This window comes from Mustelus asterias, chromosome 20, assembly GCF_964213995.1.
Source record: "Mustelus asterias chromosome 20, sMusAst1.hap1.1, whole genome shotgun sequence".
In the NCBI taxonomy this organism is placed as follows: Eukaryota; Metazoa; Chordata; class Chondrichthyes; order Carcharhiniformes; family Triakidae; genus Mustelus; species Mustelus asterias.
Genome location: NC_135820.1, coordinates 2,036,589 through 2,059,487, shown reverse-complemented (window position 1 = coordinate 2,059,487; position 22,899 = coordinate 2,036,589). Strand labels below are relative to the sequence as shown.

At 49.9% G+C, this 22,899-nt stretch overlaps 1 protein-coding gene and 1 long non-coding RNA gene across 6 annotated transcripts in view; one reads left to right on the top strand and one right to left on the bottom strand.

The window, feature by feature from the left end:
- Window positions 1-600: 600 nt before the first annotated feature.
- On the bottom strand, window positions 601-15,135 carry mrpl17 (mitochondrial ribosomal protein L17). Of its 5 annotated transcripts, none has more exons than XM_078236191.1 (5): window positions 15,065-15,122; window positions 14,535-14,634; window positions 9,858-10,052; window positions 5,250-5,318; window positions 601-1,110 (listed from the first exon to the last, which is right to left on the bottom strand). In XM_078236191.1, exons 3-5 carry the CDS (start codon window positions 10,029-10,031, stop codon window positions 829-831), a joined length of 525 nt encoding a protein of 174 aa, XP_078092317.1. In that variant the 5' UTR covers window positions 10,032-10,052; window positions 14,535-14,634; window positions 15,065-15,122; the 3' UTR covers window positions 601-828. The 5 variants fall into 5 exon arrangements, with proteins under 5 accessions (XP_078092317.1, XP_078092319.1, XP_078092316.1 ...); XM_078236193.1 differs by having other exon boundaries at window positions 14,253-14,634; window positions 15,065-15,111; XM_078236190.1 differs by lacking the exon at window positions 15,065-15,122 and adding an exon at window positions 14,974-15,062.
- Window positions 15,114-22,899, top strand: part of LOC144508355 (uncharacterized) — a 33,821-nt gene continuing 26,035 nt past the window's right edge. The window contains exon 1 of the long non-coding RNA XR_013500263.1: window positions 15,114-15,187. This is a non-coding gene — a long non-coding RNA (uncharacterized LOC144508355). The remainder of the gene's footprint in view (window positions 15,188-22,899) is intronic.

Below are 22,899 nucleotides of genomic sequence, written 5' to 3'. Positions count from 1 at the left end.
ATGTATTTATCCTAGCTAGTCCCCCTGACACTAAGGGGCAATTCAGCATGGCCGATACACCTAACCCGCACATCTTTGGACTGTGGGAGGAAACTGGAGCACCCGGAGGAAAAACACGCAGACACGGAAAAACGTGCAAATTTTGCACAGTGATCCAGGCCGGGAATCGAAACCAGGTTCCTGGTGCTGTGAGGCTGCAGTGCTAACCACTGTGCCACCGGCCATTGCTTCACTGTCGCTGGGTCAAAATCCTGGAACTCCCTCCCTAACAGCACTGTGGGTGTACCTACACCTCAGGGACTGCAGCGGGTTCAAGATGGCGACTCACCCACCACCTTCTCAAGGGATGGGCAATGAATGCTGGGCCCAGCCAGCGTCGCCCACATCCTGTAAATGATAAAAAAGGTGAAGAGGATGGTTAGTGACCAACCCAAATAACTGGGAAAATTCTCATGGAAGTTTGGGGTTAATTTTTTTAAATGATGATGATTTGAGGCGTGAGGCTTGAGGGGCGAGTGTGACTATTTCAGGATAGCAATGTCAGACCACACAGCTCACAGAACCTTCCTCCCTCGTCCAGGAGACACTGGAGTCAGAGAAAGCCTCACAATGCAGATTTAATACCAGACAGTTTTCGAAGGTGAACCAAACATCTGACAGGAGCCGCGTGTGCCACACAAATCCACGAACAAGGCAGTGATCCCAGTGGGACACATCCCGAATTGTCCCAGGCAGCCTGACTGGGCCTGGTAGACCCCCAGGAGGGGGAAGGTGCAACAATCCCACATTGTCCTCTGGCCCTCCAGCCAAGGATGGCCGAACGCCCAGCTAGGCCGAGTTTGAAGCCTGGGCCTCGCCAGCGCCCGAGGCCCCCTGGAGCGCCACCTCTTCACGGTAACCCTTCAGCAGCTGATTGAGCAGGGTCTTCTCGTTGGCTCCCGGGCGCCGGGCGATGAGGGGCGGCAGAGGATTGCGCCGGAACTCGATGACGGCCATTCTGGCACTGTCCCTCTCGCGGGTGGGAATCTGCAGCATTCGAACATAACTCCCTCGATCTTCCTGGAACCGCGGAGCGAGGACCTTGAAGAGCTTCGGAACGAGATCTTTCTCCTGACGGGAAAACAGAGGGCAGTTAATATCCCCGGGAATAATCCACTCCACAAACCCTCTCCAGGCCTAATACCAACATTCCTTCCGCAGGGTAGGTCAAAGGTCAGAGTGTTCAGTGCACACTCACTCTCTCTATGGTTCCAAATCCTACTCCAGAGTCTGGAATGCCATAATCCAGGTCGGCATTTGACAATCATAGAAACCCTATATTACAGGAGGCCATTCGGCCCACTGAGTCTGTACCGACCACAATCTATTCCTGTAACCCCATATATTTACCCCGCTAGTCCCCCTGATACTAGCTAGGGTCAATTTACCCTGGCCAATCAACCCAACCCGCACATCTTTGGACCATGGGAGGACACCCGAGCACCCGGAGAAAACCCACGCAGACACGGGGAGAATGTGCAAACTCCACACAGTCACCCAAGGCTAGAATTAAACCTGGGTCCCTGGCGCTGTGAGGCAGCAGTGCTAACCACTGTACCACCATGCCATTCCACATTAAAGGTTATTACAGGAAATAAAAGCTCATGGGGTCAGGAGTAACATATTGGAGAGCATGTTGAAGAGCGAGCTTAGAAGGGCTAAAAGGGGACATGAGAAGACTTTGGCGGATAGGGTTAAAGAGAATCCTAAGGCGTTCTATAGGTATGTCAAGAACAGAAGGTTGGTTAGGGCAAGTTTAGGGCCAGTTATAGATGGCAGAGGGAAGTTATGTGTGGAACCGGAGGAGATTGGTGAAGCATTGAACCAATATTTCTCTTCGGTGTTCACGCAAGGGGACATGAATATAGCTGAGGAGGACACTGGGTTGCAAGGGAGTAGAATAGACAGTATTACAGTTGATAAGGAGGATGTGCAGGATATTCTGGAGGGTCTGAAAATAGATAAATCCCCTGGTCCGGATGGGATTTATCCAAGGATTCTCTGGGAGGCAAGAGAAGTGATTGCAGAGCCTCTGGCTCTGATCTTCAGGTCGTCGTTGGCCTCTGGTATAGTACCAGAAGATTGGAGGTTAGCGAATGTTGTCCCATTGTTTAAGAAGGGGAACAGAGACTTCCCCGGGAATTATAGACCGGTGAGTCTCACTTCTGTTGTCGGCAAGATGTTGGAAAAAATTATAAGGGATAGGATTTATAGTTATTTGGAGAGTAATGAATTGATAGGTGATAGTCAGCATGGTTTTGTGGCAGGTAGGTCGTGCCTTACTAACCTTATTGAGTTTTTTGAGAAAGTGACCAAGGAGGTGGATGGGGGCAAGGCAGTGGACGTGGTATATATGGATTTTAGTAAGGCGTTTGATAAGGTTCACCATGGTAGGCTTCTGCAGAAAATGCAGATGTATGGGATTGGGGGTGATCTAGGAAATTGGATCAGGAATTGGCTAGCGGATAGGAAACAGAGGGTGGTGGTTGATAGTAAATATTCATCATGGAGTGCGGTTACAAGTGGTGTACCTCAGGGATCTGTTTTGGGGCCACTGCTGTTTGTAATATTTATTAATGATCTGGATGAGGGTATAGTTGGGTGGATTAGCAAATTTGCTGATGACACCAAAGTCGGTGGTGTGGTAGACAGTGAGGAAGGGTGTCGTAGTTTGCAGGAAGACTTAGACAGGTTGCAAAGTTGGGCCGAGAGGTGGCGGATGGAGTTTAATGCGGAGAAGTGTGAGGTAATTCACTTTGGTAGGAATAACAGATGTGTTGAGTATAGGGCTAACGGGAGGACTTTGAATAGTGTGGAGGAGCAGAGGGATCTAGGTGTATGTGTGCATAGATCCCTGAAAGTTGGGAATCAAGTAGATAAGGTTGTTAAGAAGGCATATGGTGTCTTGGCGTTTATTGGTAGGGGGATTGAATTTAGGAGTCGTAGCGTTATGTTGCAACTGTACACAACTCTGGTGCGGCCGCACTTGGAGTACTGTGTGCAGTTCTGGTCCCCACATTACAGGAAGGATGTGGAGGCTTTGGAGAGGGTGCAGAGGAGGTTTACCAGGATGTTGCCTGGTATGGAGGGGAGATCCTATGAGGAGAGGCTGAGGGATTTGGGATTGTTTTCGCTGGAAAGGCGGCGGCTAAGAGGGGATCTTATTGAAACATATAAGATGATTAGAGGTTTAGATAGGGTGGATAGTGATAGCCTTTTTCCTCTGATGGAGAAATCCAGCACGAGGGGGCATGGCTTTAAATTGAGGGGGGGTAGTTATAGAACCGATGTCAGGGGTAGGTTCTTTACCCAGAGGGTGGTGAGGGATTGGAATGCCCTGCCAGCATCAGTAGTAAATGCGCCTAGTTTGGGGGCGTTTAAGAGATCCGTAGATAGGTTCATGGACGAAAAGAAATTGGTTTAGGTTGGAGGGTCACAGTTTTTGTTTTTTTTTTAACTGGTCGGTGCAACATCGTGGGCCGAAGGGCCTGTTCTGCGCTGTAATGTTCTATGTTCTATGTTCTATGACTGGCCGCCGAACAGAAAATAGAGTGTTGGTATGAATGGGCCTTCTTTTGGTTGGCAGGAAATGACAGGTGGTGTGCCACACAGATCAGTGCCAGGGGCCTCAACTTTTTACAACTTATATAAATGACTCAGATGAAGGGACTCAAAAGTATGGTTGCAAAATTTGCTGATGACACAAAGACAGGCAAGAAAGTAAATTGTGAGGAGGACTCAAGGAGGCTACAAAGGGACATCGGTAGGTGAAGTGAGTGGACAAAGATCTGGCAAATGGAGAATAATGTGGGCAATGTGAAATTGTCCATTTTGGCAGGAATAATACAAAAGAAGTTTATTATCTAAATGGTGAGAGATTGCAGAGCTTTGAGGTGCAGAGGGATCTGGGTGTCCGAGTGCATGAATCACAAAAGACTGGGATACAGATTCAGCAAGTAATTCGGAAAGCTAATTGAATGTTATCATTCATTGTGAGGGGAATTGATTACAAGAGTAGGGAGGTTATGCTTCAGTTGTACAGGCATTAGTGAGACCACATCTGGAGTATTGTGTACAGTATTGGTCTCCTTATTTAAGGAAAGGTGTAAATGTGTTAGAAGCAGTTCAGAGAAGGTTTACCAGACTAATACAAGGAATGGGCTGGTTGTCTTACAAGGAAAGGTTGGAGAGGTTAGGATTGTATCCACTGGAGTTAGAAGAGTAAGAGGCGACTTGATCAAAATCTTTTAAGATGCTGAGGGGTATCGACAGGGTGGATGGAGAGAATGTTTCCTCTTGTGGGAGAATCTCGAACAGGGGTCACTGATTAAAAATAAGGGTCAGGCAGAGATGAGGAAAAATGTCTTCTCTCAGAGAGGGGAGGGGGGCTGAGTTTCTGGAACTCTCTTCCTTAAAAGGCAGTGGAAGCAGATTCTCAGAATATCTAGATAGATTTTTGATTAACGAGGGGGTGAAAGGTTATCGGGAGGTCGACAGGAATGTGGCGTCGAGGCTACAATCAGATCAGCCATGTTTTCATTGAATGGGGGAGCAGGCTCGAGGGGCCGAAAGGCCTTACTCCGTCTGCATGACAGGAGGGAGTGCCGCACAGCCAGAGGGTGAGTAGTGGGGGAGTGCCGCTCAGCCAGAGGGACAGTACTGAGGGAGTGCCGCACTGTCAGAGGGTCAGTACTGAGGGAGTGCTGCACTGTCAGAGGATCAGTACTGAGGGAGTGTCGCACTGTCAGAGGATCAGTACTGAGGGAGTGCCGCACTGTCAGAGGGTCAGTGCTGAGGGAGTGCCGCACTGTCAGAGGGTCAGTGCTGAGGGAGTGCCGCACTGTCAGAGGGTCAGTACTGAGGGAGTGCCGCACTGTCAGAGGATCAGTACTGAGGGAGTGCCGCACTGTCAGAGGATCAGTCTCTCATATGGCCCTCAAAGTACATCTCATGCGCAGTAAATGATCCCACAAGCAGTATTTGAAAGACACACAGGGGGAATCTCCCCAGTGTCCCTGTCAATAATTACCTCATAGTAACATCACGAAGAAATTGCTGATCCAAATTATATTCCCATTGCTGAGCCAGGGGGGGGGGTTTACTTTCTTCAAGGGCCTCTGTTGTAATGAGGATCACACAGCGGCCTTTCAGCGCACAGCAAGCTCCCACAACCCCCACCCTCCCCATCAACACAGGAGAGAGATACTGACCGTCAGCCAGAAGCCGGCCATCTTCATGGCTTTCTCATCGGTGTCACCCCGTTTGGCGTAGTCCACAAGCTGAAACACATACAGGCTGGTTACTCCTCGGACACTCTCCCCCAGGCAGGAACAGGCCACTCAGCCCCATCCGCACTCTGTCCTTCTGCAATCCCACTGCCCGGTCCCCAGAATATTCACCTCATATACCCCTTTTCACACTCACAAAGGCCTCAACCTCAATCACACTGCACCTCCAGCCCTCCCTATCTCTGTAACCTCCTCCAGCCCCTACAACCCTCCCTATCTCTGTAACCTCCTCCAGCCCCTACAACCCTCCCTATCTCTGTAACCTCCTCCAGCACCTCCCCAACTCTGTAACCTCCTCCAGCCCCTACACCCCTCCCTATCTCTGTAACCTCCTCCAGCCCCTACAACCCTCCCTATCTCTGTAACCTCCTCCAGCCCCTACAACCCTCCCTATCTCTGTAACCTCCTCCAGCACCTCCCCAACTCTGTAACCTCCTCCAGCCCCTACAACCCTCCCTATCTCTGTAACCTCATCCAGCCCCTACACCCCTCCCTATCTCTGTAACCTCCTCCAGCACCTCCCCAACTCTGTAACCTCCTCCAGCCCCTACACCCCTCCCTATCTCTGTAACCTCCTCCAGCCCCTACACCCCTCCCTATCTCTGTAACCTCATCCAGCCCCTACAACCCTCCCTTATCTCTGTAACCGCCTCCAGACCCAACAACCCTCCCTATCTCTGTAACCTCCTCCAGTCCCTACAACCCTCCCTATCGCTGTAACCTCCTCCAGTCCCTACAACCCTCCCTATCTCTGTAACCTCCTCCAGACCCGACAACCCTCCCTATCTCTGTAACCTCCTCCATTTCCTACAACTCCTCCCCATCTCTAACCTCCTCCAGCCCCCTCCAATCCTCCGATATCTCTGCACTCCTCCAATTCCGGCCTCTTGAGCATCCCCCGATTCCCATCGCTCCGCCACTGGCGGCCGTGCCTTCAGCTGCCTGGGGGTGTGGGGGTGTTGGGGGGGGGGTGTGTGTGTGTGGGGGTGGAGGGGGGATAAGCTCTAGAATTGACCTCCCTAAACCTCTTCCCCCCCCCTCCTCCCCCTCCCCACCCTGTCTCCTTCTCTCCTCTTTTAAGATGCTCCTTAAAACTGAGCTTTTGGTTGCCTGTCCCTAATATCTCCTGTGAGTTGAGGTGAAATCATGTTTGACAATCTCTGCTGTGACGCTTCCGGGGATGTTTTATTACATTCAAGGTGCTAGATCAACACAAGGGTTGTTGTTGGGCGGGAAGGAGATTGTTATAGATTTAATTAGTTGCATGATTGCTTTAAGAGCTGATCACATGATTTGATGGCGATATCATTAGGGTGTTGCACAGGCTGTTGTTTCGTTTTGATTCGTCCTCTGGACAGGAAACAGCTCCTTCAATAAATCTGTTGTTAGTTCGAATCTACGTGTGCAAACCACATCCTTTTGCTTTTTGTCAAAAACCCATAACCCTGAACATCGTTTGGACGTTAGAGAGATCGCTGGTGTCTGCCTCTCACACTCCTCAACCACCTCATACACCAGCTCTACAACAAACACCGCATCCTGGAAACCAAGATAGAGTCCATAGTCTCAACTTATGCCGAGGACGCAGACCAGCTGCGACACTCTGCCAAGCAGACGAGACAAAGGAATTACGCCATCTACATCCACACCAAGAACAGGAAACTTGAGAAACTCGGTATCACCACCAGCAGCAACCAAGCCTCCCCCGGAACCACAGTAGAAAACAGTACCACTGCAGGGAAGTCCATTGTCAACTTGTCGGACTACACACTTCAGCCAGATGAAATCGAAGTTCTCAGCCGAGGGCTCAATTTCTGCCCCACCAACAAAATAGACCCCATCAGTCTCGCAGCGGACACAGAGGAATTCATCAGGCGAATGAGGCTGAGGGAGTTCTTCCACAAACCCCAAGAGGCCAACAGCGAACACAATGAGACAGCCAATGAACCGGAACGGCAGACAGAGAGATCTGCGGTGCAGCAACTGAAGAGGAAAGAGTCGAATTGGACTCCTGCGGAAGGCCACTGCCCTCGACTCGACATGTAGGCCCAAACCGTCAGGAAGTGCGTCAATGCCAGATTCATCAGCCGCACTCACAAGACAGCCCCGAACATCACCCAAGCACAATGCAACGCCATCCACGCTCTCAAGACCAACCGCAACATTATCAAATCAGCAAAGGAGGGGCCATCATACTGAACAAAACGGATTACTGCAAAGAAGTGTACCAACAACTGAACGAGGAACACTGCACACAGTTACCCGCAGATCCGACCAAAGAACACACCCGTCAATTCAACAGACTGATCAAGACCTTTGATCCGGACCTTCAGAGCACCCTCCGTGCTCTCATCCCACGTATTCCCCGCGTTGGAGATCGCTACTGCCTCCCGAAGATACACAAGGCCAACGCACCCGGCCGTCTCATCGTATCAGGCGATGGGGCCCTGATCCTGTTCTTGTGAGGACACCTTTCAGCGTCTGGAGGTGTCTGTTGCGATCCTCCTCATCTGAGCAGATCCTGTGTATACGGAGGGCTTGTCCGTAGGGGATGGCTTCTTTAACGTGTTTAGGGTGGAAGCTGGAGAAGTGGAGCATCGTGAGGTTATCCGTGGGCTTGCGGTACAGTGAGGTGCTGAGGTGACCGTCCTTAATAGAGATGCGGGTCCAAGAATGCATCTTGGGCATCCTGAAACCCATTGTAAAAGAACACCCAGCTTTTGTCACGACACGACGGACTTCCTACAGAAACTCAGCACACATGGAGCAGTTGAACCAAGAGCACTCCTGGTCACAATGGATGTCTCGGCACTCTACACCAGCATCCCCCACGACGATGGCATTGCTGCAACGGCCTCAGTACTCAACGCCGACAACTGCCAATCTCCAGACGCAATTTTACAACTCATCCGCTTCATCCTGGACCACAATGTCTTCACCTTCAACAACCAGTTCTTCATCCAGACACACGGAACAGCCATGGGGACCAAATCCGCACCTCAATATGCCAACATCTTCATGCACAGGTTTGAACAAGACTTCTTCACCGCACAGGACCTTCAACCGGTGCTATACACTAGATACATCGATGACATTTTCTTCCTTTGGACTCATGGTGAACAAGCACTGAAACAACTCTATGATGACATCAACAAGTTCCATCCCACCATCAGACTCACCATAGACTACTCTCCGGAATCGGTTGCATTTTTGGACACACGCATCTCCATTAAGGACGGTCACCTCAGCACCTCACTGTACCGCAAGCCCACGGATAACCTCACGATGCTCCACTTCTCCAGCTTCCACCCTAAACACGTTAAAGAAGCCATCCCCTATGGACAAGCCCTCCGTATTCACAGGATCTGCTCAGGTGAGGAGGATCGCAACAGACACCTCCAGACGCTGAAAGATGCCCTCATAAGAACAGGATATGGCGCTCGACTCATCGATCAACAGTTCCGACGCGCCACAGCGAAAAACCGCACCGACCTCCTCAGAAGACAAACACGGGACACAGTGGACAGAGTACCCTTCGTCGTCCAGTACTTCCCCGGAGCGGAGAAGCTACGGCATCTCCTCCGGAGCCTTCAACACGTTATCGATGAAGACGAACATCTCGCCAAGGCCATCCCCACACCCTCACTTCTTGCCTTCAAAACAACCGCACAACCTCAAACAGACCATTGTCCGCAGCAAACTACCCAGCCTTCAGGAGAACAGTGACCACGACACCACGCAACCCTGCCACAGCAACCTCTGCAAGACGTGCTGGATCATCGACACGGATGCCATCATCTCACGTGAGAACACCATCCACCAGGTACACGGTACATACTCTTGCAACTCAGCCAACGTTGTCTACCTGATACGCTGCAGGAAAGGATGTCCCGAGGTATGGTACATTGGGGAAAACATGCAGACGCTGCGACAACGGATGAATGAACACCGCTCGACAATCACCAGGCAAGACTGTTCTCTTCCTGTGGGGGAACACTTCAGCAGTCACGGGCATTCAGCCTCTGATCATCAGGTAAGCGTTCTCCAAGGCGGCCTTCACGACACACGACAACGCAGAGTCGCTGAGCAGAGACTGATAGCCAAGTTCCGCACACACGAGGACGGCCTCAACCGGGATCTTGAGTTCATGTCACACTATCTGTAACTTCCACAACTTGCCTGGGCTTGCAAAATCTCACTAACTGTCCTGGCTGGAGACAATACACATCTCTTTAACCTCTGCTTAACCCTCTCTCCACTCACATTGTCTGTACCTTTAAGACTTGATTACCTATAAAGACTCGCATTCCAACCATTATCTTGTAAATTGAGTTTGTGTCTTTATGTGCCCTGTTTGTGAACAGAACTCCCACTCACCTAATGAAGGAGCAGCGCTCCGAAAGCTTGTGGCTTGTGCTACCAAATAAACCAGTTGGACTTTAACCTGGTGTTGTGAGACTTCTTACTGTCTGCCTGGACGCCAGGAAGTCTGGAGGGAAAGCTGGCCTGGTAATGGGAGGAATTAATTACCTTCTCAGCGTAAGGTTTCATTTCGTCAGCCCGTGCCAGGGTGGTCTCAATTCTCTCGTGCCGCACTAACGCAGTCACAAGGTTCCGTAACATGTCCAGGCGGGATTGGGGCCCAAGTCCCATCCGACGGGCAACCTTTCCATGACTGATCCACAGGGCGATGGTCAGACGCATCGTTCCGACTGGCTCGGGATCCTGTGGGAATGGAGAGAGAGTGAGATCACCAAACAGTCACAGCATTGTTTCACCAGGACAGGGCAGGGGTGCCCCAAGTGCCAACCCGGGTAACCCCAGTCCCAGAGCGACCACTACCCCCCGCCCAGGCCAGTCCCAGTGTGATCATTCCCCCAATTCCAAAGTGACCACTGCCTACCTGGGAACCAGATGACCTCTGCACTATTTCAGAAATGAGAATGAAGCTGCTGCAATGTAAGAGGGATAGAAGGATAGAATCCTACAGAAGGTGGCCATTCGGCCCATCGAGCCTGCACTGACCACAATCCCACCCAGGGCCCATCCCCACAATCCCATGCATTTACACTAGCTAGTTCCCCTGGCACTAAGGGGCAATTTAGCATGGCTAATCCACCTAATCCACACATTTTTTGGACTGTGGGAGAAAACCGGAGCACCCGGAGGAAACCCACGCAGACACGAGGAGAACGTGCAGACTCCACACAGACAGTGACCCAAGCCGGGAATCGAACCCGGGTCCCTGGCACTGAGGCACCAGTGCCAACCACTGTGCCGCCCAAGGTTAAACTACATTTAAATATACATTTCCAGTCTTTTTAGATTAAATTATGTTGTTAAAAAGAAGGGAATGGGGTATAAAAATCGGGAAGTTTTGCTGAAACTGTACAAGGCACCAGTTAGACCACATCTGGCAATATTGTGAAGAGTTTTGGTGCCTTATCTAAGGAAAGATATCCTGGCATTGGAGACAGTCCAGAGAAGGTTCACTTGGTTGATCCGGGTAGGGAGGGATTTTCTGACGAGGAGAGTTTGAGTAGGTTGGGCCTGTACTCATTGGGGTTTAGAAGAATGAGAGGTGACCTCATTGAGACATATCGGATTCTCAGGGAGTTTGACAGGGTCGATGCTGAGAGGTTGTCTCCCCTTGTGGGAGAGTCTGGGACCAGGGGGAATAATCTCAGAGTAAGGGGGTCACCCATTGAAGATAGAGATGGGGAGGAATTTCTTCCCTAAGAGGGGAGTGAACCTGTGGAATTCTTTACCGCAGGGTCATGGAGTTTTACAGCACAGAAAGAGACCGTTCGGCCCATCATGTCTGCACTGGACGTCAAGCACCCATCTATTCTTTACTCAGAGAGTGGTTGGGGTGTGGAATGGACTGCCTGCAGTGATAGTGGAGTCAGACACTTTAGGAACATTTAAGCGGTTATTGGATAGGCACATGGAGCGCACCAGGATGATAGGGAGTGGGATAGCTTGATCTTGGTTTCAGATAAAGCTCGGCACAACACCGTGGGCTGAAGGGCCTGTTCTGTGCTGTACTGTTCTATGTTCTACTCTAATCCCATTTTCCAGCACTTGGTCCATAGCATTGTGTGCTGTGGTGCTTCAAGTACACATCTAAATGTTTCTTAAATATTGTGAGGATTCCCACCTCTACCACCCTTTCAGGCAGCGAATTCCAGATTCCCCACCACCCTCTGGGTGAGAAGGCTTTTCCTGAAATCTCCTCTAAATCTCCTGCTCCTAACTCTATGCCCCTGGTTTTTGAACCCTGGAGTAAGGGGGAAAATCTCTCCCTATCTCCCCTCTCTATGTCCCTCAGTTTTGTACACTTCAATCAGATCCCCCCTCAGCCCTTCTCTGCTCCGAGGAAAACAACCCCCAGCCGAACCAGCCTCTTTTCAGAGCTGAGACGCTCCAGTCCAGGCAGCATCCTGGTGAATCTCCTCTGCACCCTCTCCAGGGCAACCACACCTTTCCGATATGTGGAGAGCAGAACTAGTTATGGCCGAACAAATGTTTTATACAGTTCCACCATGACTTCCCTGCTCTTGTATTCAATGCCTCGGTTTTTAATTAAAAGAAATTTACACCATTCTTAAACTTACAAAACCAAAGTGGATTGGGCAAACCCACATTCCGTTCCGTGTTTGCTCCAAAAACCAAATTCAAATTGAAACCAATTCACGGTCAGCGTAAAACAGACAAACAAGATCCAAGCTGAAAGATAAGGCACTGCATCCCATCCTGAGCTTAATCTGATGCTTTTTTAAAAGTTGATTTATTAGTGTCACAAGTCAGCTTACATCAACACTGCAATGAAGTTACTGTGAAAATTCCCGAGTCGCCATATTCTGGCGCCTGTTTGGGTAGAGTCAAAAAGAACAAAGAAAATTACAGCACAGGAACAGGCCCTTCGGCCCTCCAAGCCTGCACCGACCATGCTGCCCATCTTAACTAAAACCCCCTATGCTTCCGGGGACCGTATCCCTCTATTCCCATCTCATTTATGTACTTGGAAGACGCCCCTTAAAAGTCACTACCGTATCCGCTTCCACTACCTCCCCCGGCAGCGAGTTCCAGGCACCCACCACTCTCTGTGTAAAAAATCTGCCTCGTGCATCTCTTTTAAAACTTGCCCCTCGCACCTTAAACCGATGCCCCAGAGTAATTGACTCTTCCACCCTGGGAAAAAGCTTCTGACTATCCACTCTGTCCATGCCCCTCATAATCTTGTAGACTTCGATCAGGTTTCCCCTCAACCTCCGTCGCTCCAGTGAGAACAAAGCAAGTTTCTCCAACCTCTCCTCATAGCTAATGCCCTCCATACCAGGCAACATCCTGGTAAATCTTTTCTGTACCCTCTCCAAAGCCTCCACACCCTTCTGGTAGTGTGGCGACCAGAATTGAACACTATATTCCAAGTGCGGCCTAACTAAGGTTCTATAAAGCGGCAACGTGACTTGCCAATTTTTAAACTCAATACCCTGGCCAATGAAAGCAAGCATGCCGTATGCCTTCTTGACTACCTTCTCCATCTGCATTGCCACTTTCAGTGACCTGTGTACCTGTACACCCAGATCCCTTTGCCTATCAATACTCCTAAGGGTTCTGCCATTTACTGTATATTTCCTATTTGTATTAGACCTTCCAAAATGCATTACCTCACATTTGTCCGGATTAAACTCCATCTGCCATCTCTCCGCCCAAGTCTCCAACTGATCTATATCCTGCTGTATCCTCTGATGGTCCTCATCGCTATCCGCAAATCCACCAACCTTTGTGTCATCCACAAACTTACTAATCAATCCAGTTACATTTTCCTCCAAATCATCTATGTATATTACAAACAGCAAAGGTCCCAGCACTGATCCCTGAGGAACACCACTTGTCACAGCCCTCCATTCAGAAATGCACCCTTCCACTGCTACCCTCTGTCTTCTTTGACCGAGCCAGTTTTGTATCCACCTTGCCAGCTCACCTCTGATCCCATGCGACTTCACCTTCTGCACCAGTCTGCCATGAGGGACCTTGTCAAAGGCCTTACTGAAGACCATGTAGACAACATCCACTGCCCTACCCTCATCAATTATCTTCGTCACTTCCTCAAAAAACTCGATCAAGTTCGTGATATTATGACCTCCCCTTCACAAAACCATGTTGCTTCTCACTAATACGTCCACTTATTTCCAAGTGGGAATAAATCCTGTCTCGAAGAATCCTCTCCACTAATTTCCCTACCACTAATGTAAGGCTCACCAGCCTGTAATTACCTGGATTATTCTTGCTACCCTTCTTAAACAAAGGAACAACATTGGCTATTCTCCAATCCTCTGGGACTTCCCCTGTAGCCAGTGAGGATACAAAGATTTCTCTCAAGGCCCCAGCAATTTCCTCCCTTGCCTCTCTCAGTATTCTGGGGTATATCCCATCAGGCCCTGGAGACTTGTCTACCTTGATGTTTCTCAAGGACCCCAATATCTCTTCCTTTTTGATCTCAACATGACTCAAACTATCTACACATCCTTTCCCAGACTCATCATCCACCAAGTCCTTCTCATAGAGTCATAGAGGTTTACAGCATGGAAGCAGGCCCTTTGACCCAACTTGTCCATGCCACCCTTGTTTTAAACCACTAAGCTAGTCCCAATTGCCCGCATATCCCTCTATACCCTCTATAACTGTCTAAGTGCTTTTTAAAAGACAAAATTGTACCCGTCTCTATTACTGCCTCTGGCAGCTAGTTCCAGACACTCACCACCCTCAGCGAAAAAATTGCCCCTCTGGACCTTTTTTTGTAACTCTTTCCTCTCACCCTAAACCTACACTGGAGGGAGAATTTAGCATGGTCGATACACCTAACCAGCACATTTTTCAGACTGTGGGAGGAAACCGGAGAACCTGGAGGAAACTCACGCAGACACGGGGAAAACGTGTAAACTCCACACAGACAGTGATCCAAGCTGGGAATCGAATCCGGGTCCCTGGCGCTGTGAGGCAGCAGTGCGAATCACTGTGTCACCCACTTGATCTTAGCCACAAGGCCAAGAAGCCTCAATATTCAATGAGATAGTCAGTGTCTCAGTTTAAGAAAGGCAAGTATCCTGTATTGCCTTCTTAAGGTTAACCTTATCCACCTGCCTTGAGGGACAGAAGAACATACACCCCAAGTTCCCTCTGGTCCTTCGCCACCCTTACCCAGGTGCGGCTTCCAGGTGACTCCAGACCCCCACACGGTAACGTGAGTCGACTCCAAGATGCCCCGGCTGGGCACACGCAACAAAATCTGGCCCACGTCCTGCCAAGGAATTAAAGGGGAGATTTAAATGTACATTTCCAGTTTGTCTAAGAGGTGAAAAGATATTTTTAAACTGTGTTTAGAGTTGATTGAAGTGGGGGTGAGCTGGGTTTGTGGGGTTGAGGGGGATTTGAGGAGTTTACAGCGATTGACATGTTGCCTTATTGAGAATTTGGTCACCTTGCCCTGGGGGGGTGGAGAAGGGGAGCTGGGGCCTAGTCCCCAGGGGACAAGCCTAACCTCCAACCCCCATTCCCGCTGCCTTCCCGGCCTCAAACCATCCCCAGCCCTGCTTCCACTCGAGCCTGGGGCCTCCCACTAGCCGCCCGGCCCCTTTACCCCCGGCTCCGGCCGCTTTCCCCCTCCGACCTCCTCCCCTTTCTGTCAAAAAGCGGCAACTTTATCCACCGTATGGACGCCGCCATCTTACCTCCCTGCAACCCGGCCCCTGCCGTACGTACGGCCGACCGTCCACCGCAGTCCTCCGGGTGGCGAACGGCGGCTCCGGCACAAAGGTTCCGGCTGGCTCCCAGCACTCAGCTTGGGAACACAGGCAAGTGTGACAGCAGCAGATCTCTTCCCCTCTCCTTCCCACAGTAAAACCCTGTTTTTTTGTGTTTTTTTAAATGTTATCCCTTTCTCAGAGTTACCAAGCCAATGCGCAGAGTGGACCAGGCAAGCCACCTCCTTGCCTTCTCCAAAAGAAGACAATTCTAAATTGCCCCTTTGTGTCCAAAGATGTTTAGGCTTGGTGGATTGGCCATGGTCAATGCACAAAGATGGGGGCAGACTCGATAGGCCAAATGGCCTCCTTCTGCAGTGTAGGGATTCTATGGTTCTAACCTGACATTACACTTGATCTGTTACAGGCAGTGGGAATGCAGCATAGAACATTACAGCGCAGTACAGGCCCTTCGGCCCTCGATGTTACGCCGACCAGTGAAACCAATCTAAAGCCCATCTAACCTACACTATTCCAATATCACCCATATGTTTATCCAATGACCATTTAAATGCCCTTAATGTTGGCGAGTCCACTATTGTTGTAGGCAGGGCATTCCAGGCCCTTACTACTCTCTGAGTAAAGAACCTACCTCTGACATCTGTCCTATATCTATCACCTTTCAATTTAAAGCTATGTCCCCTCGTGCTAGCCATCACCATCCGAGGAAAAAGGCTCTCACTGTCCACCCTATCTAATCCTCTGATCATCTTGTATGCCTCTATTAAGTCACCTCTTAACCTTCTTCTCTCTAACGAAGACAGCCTCAAGTTCCTCAGCCTTTCCTCTTAAGACCTTCCAGGCAACATCCTGGTAAATTTCCTCTGCACCCTTTCCAATGCTTCCACATCCTTCCTATAATGCGGCGACCAGAACAGTACGCAATACTTCAAGTGCGGCCGTACCAGAGTTTTGTACAGCTGCAACATGACCTCATGGCTCCGTCTAGTCCAATAGCCTCAGTATTCTCCTCGACAACATTGTCCTTTTTTCTGTGTGAATACTGACGAAAAATATTCATTTAGCGCCTCTCCTATCTCTTCAAACTCCACGCACAACTTCCAACTACTGTCCTTGACTGGCCCTAATCTTACCCTAGTCATTCTTTTATTCCTGACATACCTATAGAAAGCTTTAGGGATTTCCTTGATCCTACCTGCCAAAGACTTCTCATGTCCCCTCCTGGCTCTTCTTAACTCTCTCTTTAGGTCCTTCCTGGCGAACTTGTAACTCTCAAGTGCCCTAACTGAGTCTTCACGTCTCATCTTTACATAAGTCTCCTTCTTCCTCTTCACAAGAGATTCAACTTCTTTCGTAAACCACGGTTCCCTCGCTCGACCACTTCCTCCCTGCCTGACAGGTACATACTTATCAAGGACACACAGTAGCTGTTCCTTGAACAAGCTCCACCTTTCAATTGTGCCCATCCCCTGCAGTTTCCTTCCCCAACCTATGCATCCTAAATCTCGCCGAATCGCATCATAATTTCCTTTTTCCCCAGCTATAACTCTTGCCCTTCGGTATATACCTATCCCTTTCCATCACTAAAGTAAACGTAACCGAATTGTCGTCACTATCACTAAAGTGCTCACCTACCTCCAAATCTAACACCTGGCCTGGTTCATTACCCAGTACCAAATCCAATGTGGCCTCGCCTCTTGTTGGCCTATCTACATACTGTGTCAGGAAACCCTCCTGCACACATTGGACAAAAACTGACCCCTCTAAAGTACTCGAACTATAGCTTTTCCAGTCAATATTTGCAAAGTTAAAGCCCCCCATAACAACAACCCTGTTACTTTCACTCCTATCCAGAATCATCTTTGCAATCCTTTCCTCTACATCTCTGGAACTTTTCGGAGGCCGATAGAAAACTCCCAACAGGCTGACCTCTCCTTTCCTGTTTCTAACCTCAGCCCAAACTACCTCAGTAGACGAGTCCTCATCAAACGTCCTTTCTGCCACCGTAATACTGTCCTTGACTAACAAAGCCACACCTCCACCTCTTTTACCACCTTCCCTGATCTTACTGAAACATCTAAACCCTGAAACCCGCAACAACCATTCCTGTCCCTGCTCTATCCCTGTCTCCGAGATGGCCACAACATCGAAGTCCCAGGTACCAACCCATGCTGCAAGTTCACCCACCTTATTCCGGATGCTCCTGGCGTTGAAGTAGACACACTTCAAACCACCTTCCTGCCTGCCGGTACACTCCTGTGACCTTGAAACCTTATTCATGACCTCACGACTCTCAACCTCCTGTACACTGGAGCTACAATTCAGGTTCCCATTCCCCTGCCGAATTAGTTTAAACCCTCCCGAAGAGCATTAGCAAGTTCCCCCCCCAGGGATATTGGTACCCCTCTGGTCCAGGTGAAGACCATCCTGTTTGTAGAGGTCCCACATACCCCAGAATGAGCCCCAATTATCCAGGTATCTGAATCCCTCCCTCCTGCACCATCCCTGTAACCACGTGTTCAACTGCTCTCTCTCCCTATTCCTCTCCTCGCTAGCACGTGGCACGGGTAACAAACCAGAGATAACAACCCTGTTTGTTCTAGCTCTAAGCTTCCACCCGAACTCCCTGAATTTCTGCCTTACATCCCCATCCCATTTCCTACCTATGTCTTGGGTGCCTATGTGAACCACGACTTGGGGCTGGTCCCCCTCCCCCTTAAGGATCCCGAAAACACGATCCAAGACATCATGGACCCTGGCACCTGAGAGGCAACACACCAACCGCAAGTCCCTCTCGCTGCCACAGAATCTCCTATCTGTCCCCCTGACTAAGGAGTTCCCACTGACTAATGCTCTACTCCTCTCCCCCTTTTCCTTCTGAGCAACAAGGACAGACTCTGTGCCAGAGACCTGTACCCCATGGCTTACCCCTGTTAAGTCCCCCCCCCCCAACAGTATCCAAAACGGAATACTTGTTATACAGAGGAACGGCCACAGGGGATCGCTGCACTGACTGCTTCTTACCCCTTCTAACAGTCACCCACGTCTCGTCATTTCTAGGAGTAACTACCTCCCTGCAGCTTCTATTTATAACTGTCTCTGTCTCCCGAATGATCCTGAGTTCATCCAGTTCCAGCTCCAGATCCCTAACACGGTCTTCAAGGAGCTGGAATTGGGTGCACTTCCTGCAGGCGTACTCAGCTGGGACACTAATGGTGTCCCTCACCTCAAACATCCCACAGGAGGAACATTGCACTGCCTGCACTGACATCCCTGCTAACGTCCCTTACTAAGAAGGTGCTGGAAAACAGGATAATTACTCATTTTAACCATGTAGCACATATTTAGCAGAAGATGAATGCACTCTTGTTTACATAAGGACCACTGGGGTGTTTTTTTTAATTAATAGAAAGGAAGGTGGCTTTGGGTATACAGGGTCATGTGACAGGTTAATGGGAGGAGCCAGCAACGAATCAGATTTCACTTTCATTTTTATTTTGAAAGGCAGTTGCTGACTGGACCTGGTTAAAGAGGTCTGCTCTCTTTGCCAAAAAGTCTTTTTCTGCAAAACATCCCTGAAGGCTTTCAACCTGTTAACCAATTTAAAGAAAGTATTCTTGAGTTTGATAACTATATATTTAAAGCTTGTTTCAGGTCTCTAAGAGAAATATTGCTTAATTGGAATTGAAATAGTGATAAGTTTGAAATTGGAGCTGTTGAAATATATCTGTTTCAAATTGTTCAATGGTTAGGAGTTAAACTGTTTCATTTTGTTACAGTTTTACTAAAATGAGTTATGAATGAAACTTGTTTTGATAAAGGACCTCATTTTTGGCAGTGGAATTGTTCCTGGGCAAAGTACCCTTCCCTCACATTAATGCCAACATAGCAAATTGTTGGTGGCTAGTCTGGATTTATAATGTTCCTTGAGGTTTTGGTCTGGGACCGGAACCAAAATTGGGAACTCAATCCCGGATCCTAACCATATAAACTAAACAAATTCATAACAACAGCACGGGGTTAGATACAGAATAAAACTCCCTCTACACTGTCCCCCATCAAACGCTCCCAGGACAGGTACAGCACGGGGTTAGATACAGAATAAAACTCCCTCTACACTGTCCCCATCAAACGCTCCCAGGACAGGTACAACACGGGGTTAGATACAGAGTAAAGCTCCCTCGACACTGTCCAATCAAACACTCCCAGGACAGGTACAGCACGGGGTTAGGTACAGAGTAAAGCTCCCTTTACACTGTCCCCATCAAACACTCCCAGGACAGGTACAGCACGGGGTTAGGTACAGAGTAAAGCTCCCTCTACACTGTCCCCCATCAAACACTCCCAGGACAGGTACAGCACGGGATTAGCTACAGAGCAAAGTTCCTTCTACACTGTCCCCATCAAAAACTCCCACGACAGGTACAGCACGGGGTTAGATACAGAGTTCAGCTCCCTCTACACTGTCCCCATCAAACACTCCCAGGACAGGTACAGCACAGGGTTAGATACAGAGTAAAGATCCCTCGACACAGTCCCCATCAAACACTCCCAGGACAGGTACAGCACGGGGTTAGATACAGAGTAAAGCTCCCTCTAAACTGTCCCCATCAAACACTCCCAGGACAGGGACAGCACGGGGTTAGATACAGAGTAAAGCTCCCTCTACACTGTCCCCCATCAAACACTCCCAGGACAGGTACAGCACGGGGTTAGATACAGAGTAAAGCTCTCTCTACACTGTCCCCATCAAACACTCCCACGACAGGTACAGCACGGGGTTAGATACAGAGTAAAGCTCCCTCTACACTGTCCCCATCAAACACTCCCACGACAGGTACAGCACGGGGTTAGATACAGAGTAAAGTTCCCTCTACACTGTCCCCCATCAAACACTCCCAGGACAGGTACAGCACGGGGTTAGATACAGAGTAAAGCTCCCTCTACACTGTCCCCATCAAACACTCCCAGGAGAGGTACAGCACGGGGTTAGATACAGAGTAAAGCTCCCTCTACACTGTCCCCCATCAAACACTCCCAGGACAGGTACAGCACGGGGTTAGATACAGAGTAAAGCTCCCTCTACACTGTCCCCATCAAACACTCCCACGACAGGTACAGCACGGGGTTAGATACAGAGTAAAGTTCCCTCTACACTGTCCCCCATCAAACACTCCCAGGACAGGTACAGCACGGGGTTAGATACAGAGTAAAGCTCCCTCTACACTGTCCCCATCAAACACTCCCAGGAGAGGTACAGCACGGGGTTAGATACAGAGTAAAGCTCCCTCTACACTGTCCCCCATCAAACACTCCCAGGACAGGTACAGCACGGGGTTAGATACAGAGTAAAGCTCCCTCTACACTGGCCCAGACACACTCACACCAACTCCAAAGGAGCACAATGCAATAGATTGTTTACTCATAACCAAACATGTTCTGAGAGTGGGTAACTGTGTTCTGTGCTTATCTGCATGAATCTGCGGCTTTATTAGAGAGCTGAGTGAGTTTCATTGGGTCCAGATTGTGTCCAATCTACACTGAGGAGTTGCAACTGCAACTCTGCGTGTCTCATTTTCTGCTCTCAAGGTCAATCGAGCCGCAGTGAATGTTTCCACTCTCCCGTCTTCCTGTCTGTGTGACCAACACCGAATGCTCACTGTGGGTCTCTTCACCGATCAGTGTGAAACCCAGTCTCTGAAACCCACCATCCAGAATGCAGTGACAGCACTGAAGGATGCTGCACTGTCAGGGGGTCAGTGCTGAGGGAGTGCTGCACTGTCAGAGGGTCAGTACTGAGGGAGTGCTGCACTGTCAGAGGGTCAGTGCTGAGGGAGTGCTGCACTGTCAGAGGGTCAGTACTGAGGGAGTGCTGCACTGTCAGAGGGTCAGTACTGAGGGAGTGCCGCACTGTCAGAGGGTCAGTACTGAGGGAGTGCCGCACTGTCAGAGGGTCAGTACTGAGGGAGTGCTGCACTGTCAGAGGGTCAGTGCTGAGGGAGTGCCGCACTGTCAGAGGGTCAGTACTGAGGGAGTGCCGCACTGTCAGAGGGTCAGTACTGAGGGAGTGCTGCACTGTCAGAGGGTCAGTACTGAGGGAGTGCTGCACTGTCAGAGGGTCAGTACTGAGGGAGTGCTGCACTGTCAGAGGGTCAGTACTGAGGGAATGTCGCACTGTCAGAGGGTCAGTTCTGAGGGAGTGCTGCACTGTCAGAGGGTCAGTACTGAGGGAGTGCTGCACTGTCAGAGGGTCAGTACTGAGGGAGTGCTGCACTGTCAGAGGGTCAGTACTGAGGGAGTGCTGCACTGTCAGAGGGTCAGTACTGAGGGAGTGCTGCACTGTCAGGGGGTCAGTGCTGAGGGAGAGCCGCACTGTCAGGGGGTCAGTGCTGAGGGAGTGCTGCACTGTCAGAGGGTCAGTACTGAGGGAGTGCTGCACTGTCAGAGGGTCAGTACTGAGGGAGTGCTGCACTGTCAGAGGGTCAGTACTGAGGGAGTGCTGCACTGTCAGAGGGTCAGTACTGAGGGAGTGCTGCACTGTCAGGGGGTCAGTGCTGAGGGAGAGCCGCACTGTCAGGGGGTCAGTGCTGAGGGAGTGCTTCATTGTCAGAGGGTCAGTACTGAGGGAGTGATGCACTGTCAGAGGGTCAGTACTGAGGGAGTGCTTCATTGTCAGAGGGTCAGTGCTGAGGGAGTGCTGCACTGTCAGAGGGTTAGTACTGAGAGAGTGCCACACTGTCAGATGTTCAGTACTGAGGCAGTGCCGCACTGTCAGAGGGTCAGTACTGAGGGAGTGCTGCACTGTCAGATGTTCCGTATTGAGGGAGTGCTGCACTGACAGAGGGTCAGTACTGAGGGAGTGCCACACTGTCAGAGGGTCAGTACTGAGGGAGTGCCGCACTGTCAGAGGGTCAGTACTGAGGGCGTGCCGCACTGTCAGAGGGTCAGTGCTGAGGGAGTGCCGCACTGTCAGAGGTTCAGTACTGAGGGAGTGCCACACTGTCAGAGGGTCAGTACTGTGGGAGTGCCGCACTGTCAGAGGGTCAGTACTGAGGGAGTGCCGCACTGTCAGAGGGTCAGTACTGAGGGAGTGTCGCACTGTCAGAGGGTCAGTACTGAGGGAGTGCCGCACTGTCAGAGGGTCAGTACTAAGGGAGTGCCGCACTGTCACAGGGTCAGTACTGAGGGAGTGCCGCACTGTCAGAGGGTCAGTGCTTAGGGAGTGCTGCACTGTCAGAGGGTCAGTACAGTATTTAGGGATTGCTGCACTGACTGTGTCTCACAAATCATGTCTCACAAATTTGATTGAGTTTTTTGAAGGGGTAACCAAGAAGGTCGATGAGGGCAGTGCAGTTGATGTTGTCTCCACGGACTTTAGCAAGGCCTTTGACAAGGTATGGTAGGTTGTTGCATAAGGTTAAATCTCACAGAATCCAGGGCGAGGTATCTAAATGGATACAAAATTGGCTTCTTGACAGAAGCCAGAGGATGGTTGTAGAGAGTTGTTTTTCAAACTGGAGGCCTGTGACCAGCGTTGTGCCTCAGGGATCAGTGCTGGGCCCACTGTTATTTGTCATTTATATTAATGATTTGGATGAGAATATAGGAGGCATGGTTAGTAAGTTTGCAGATGACACCAAGATTGGTGGCATAGTGGACAGTGAAGAAAGTTATTTCTGATTGCAACGGGATCTTGATCAATTGGGCTAGTGGGCTGACGAGTGGCAGATGGAGTTTAATTTAGACAAATGCAAGGTGATGCATTTTGGTAGATTGAACCAGGGCAGGACTTACTCAGTTAA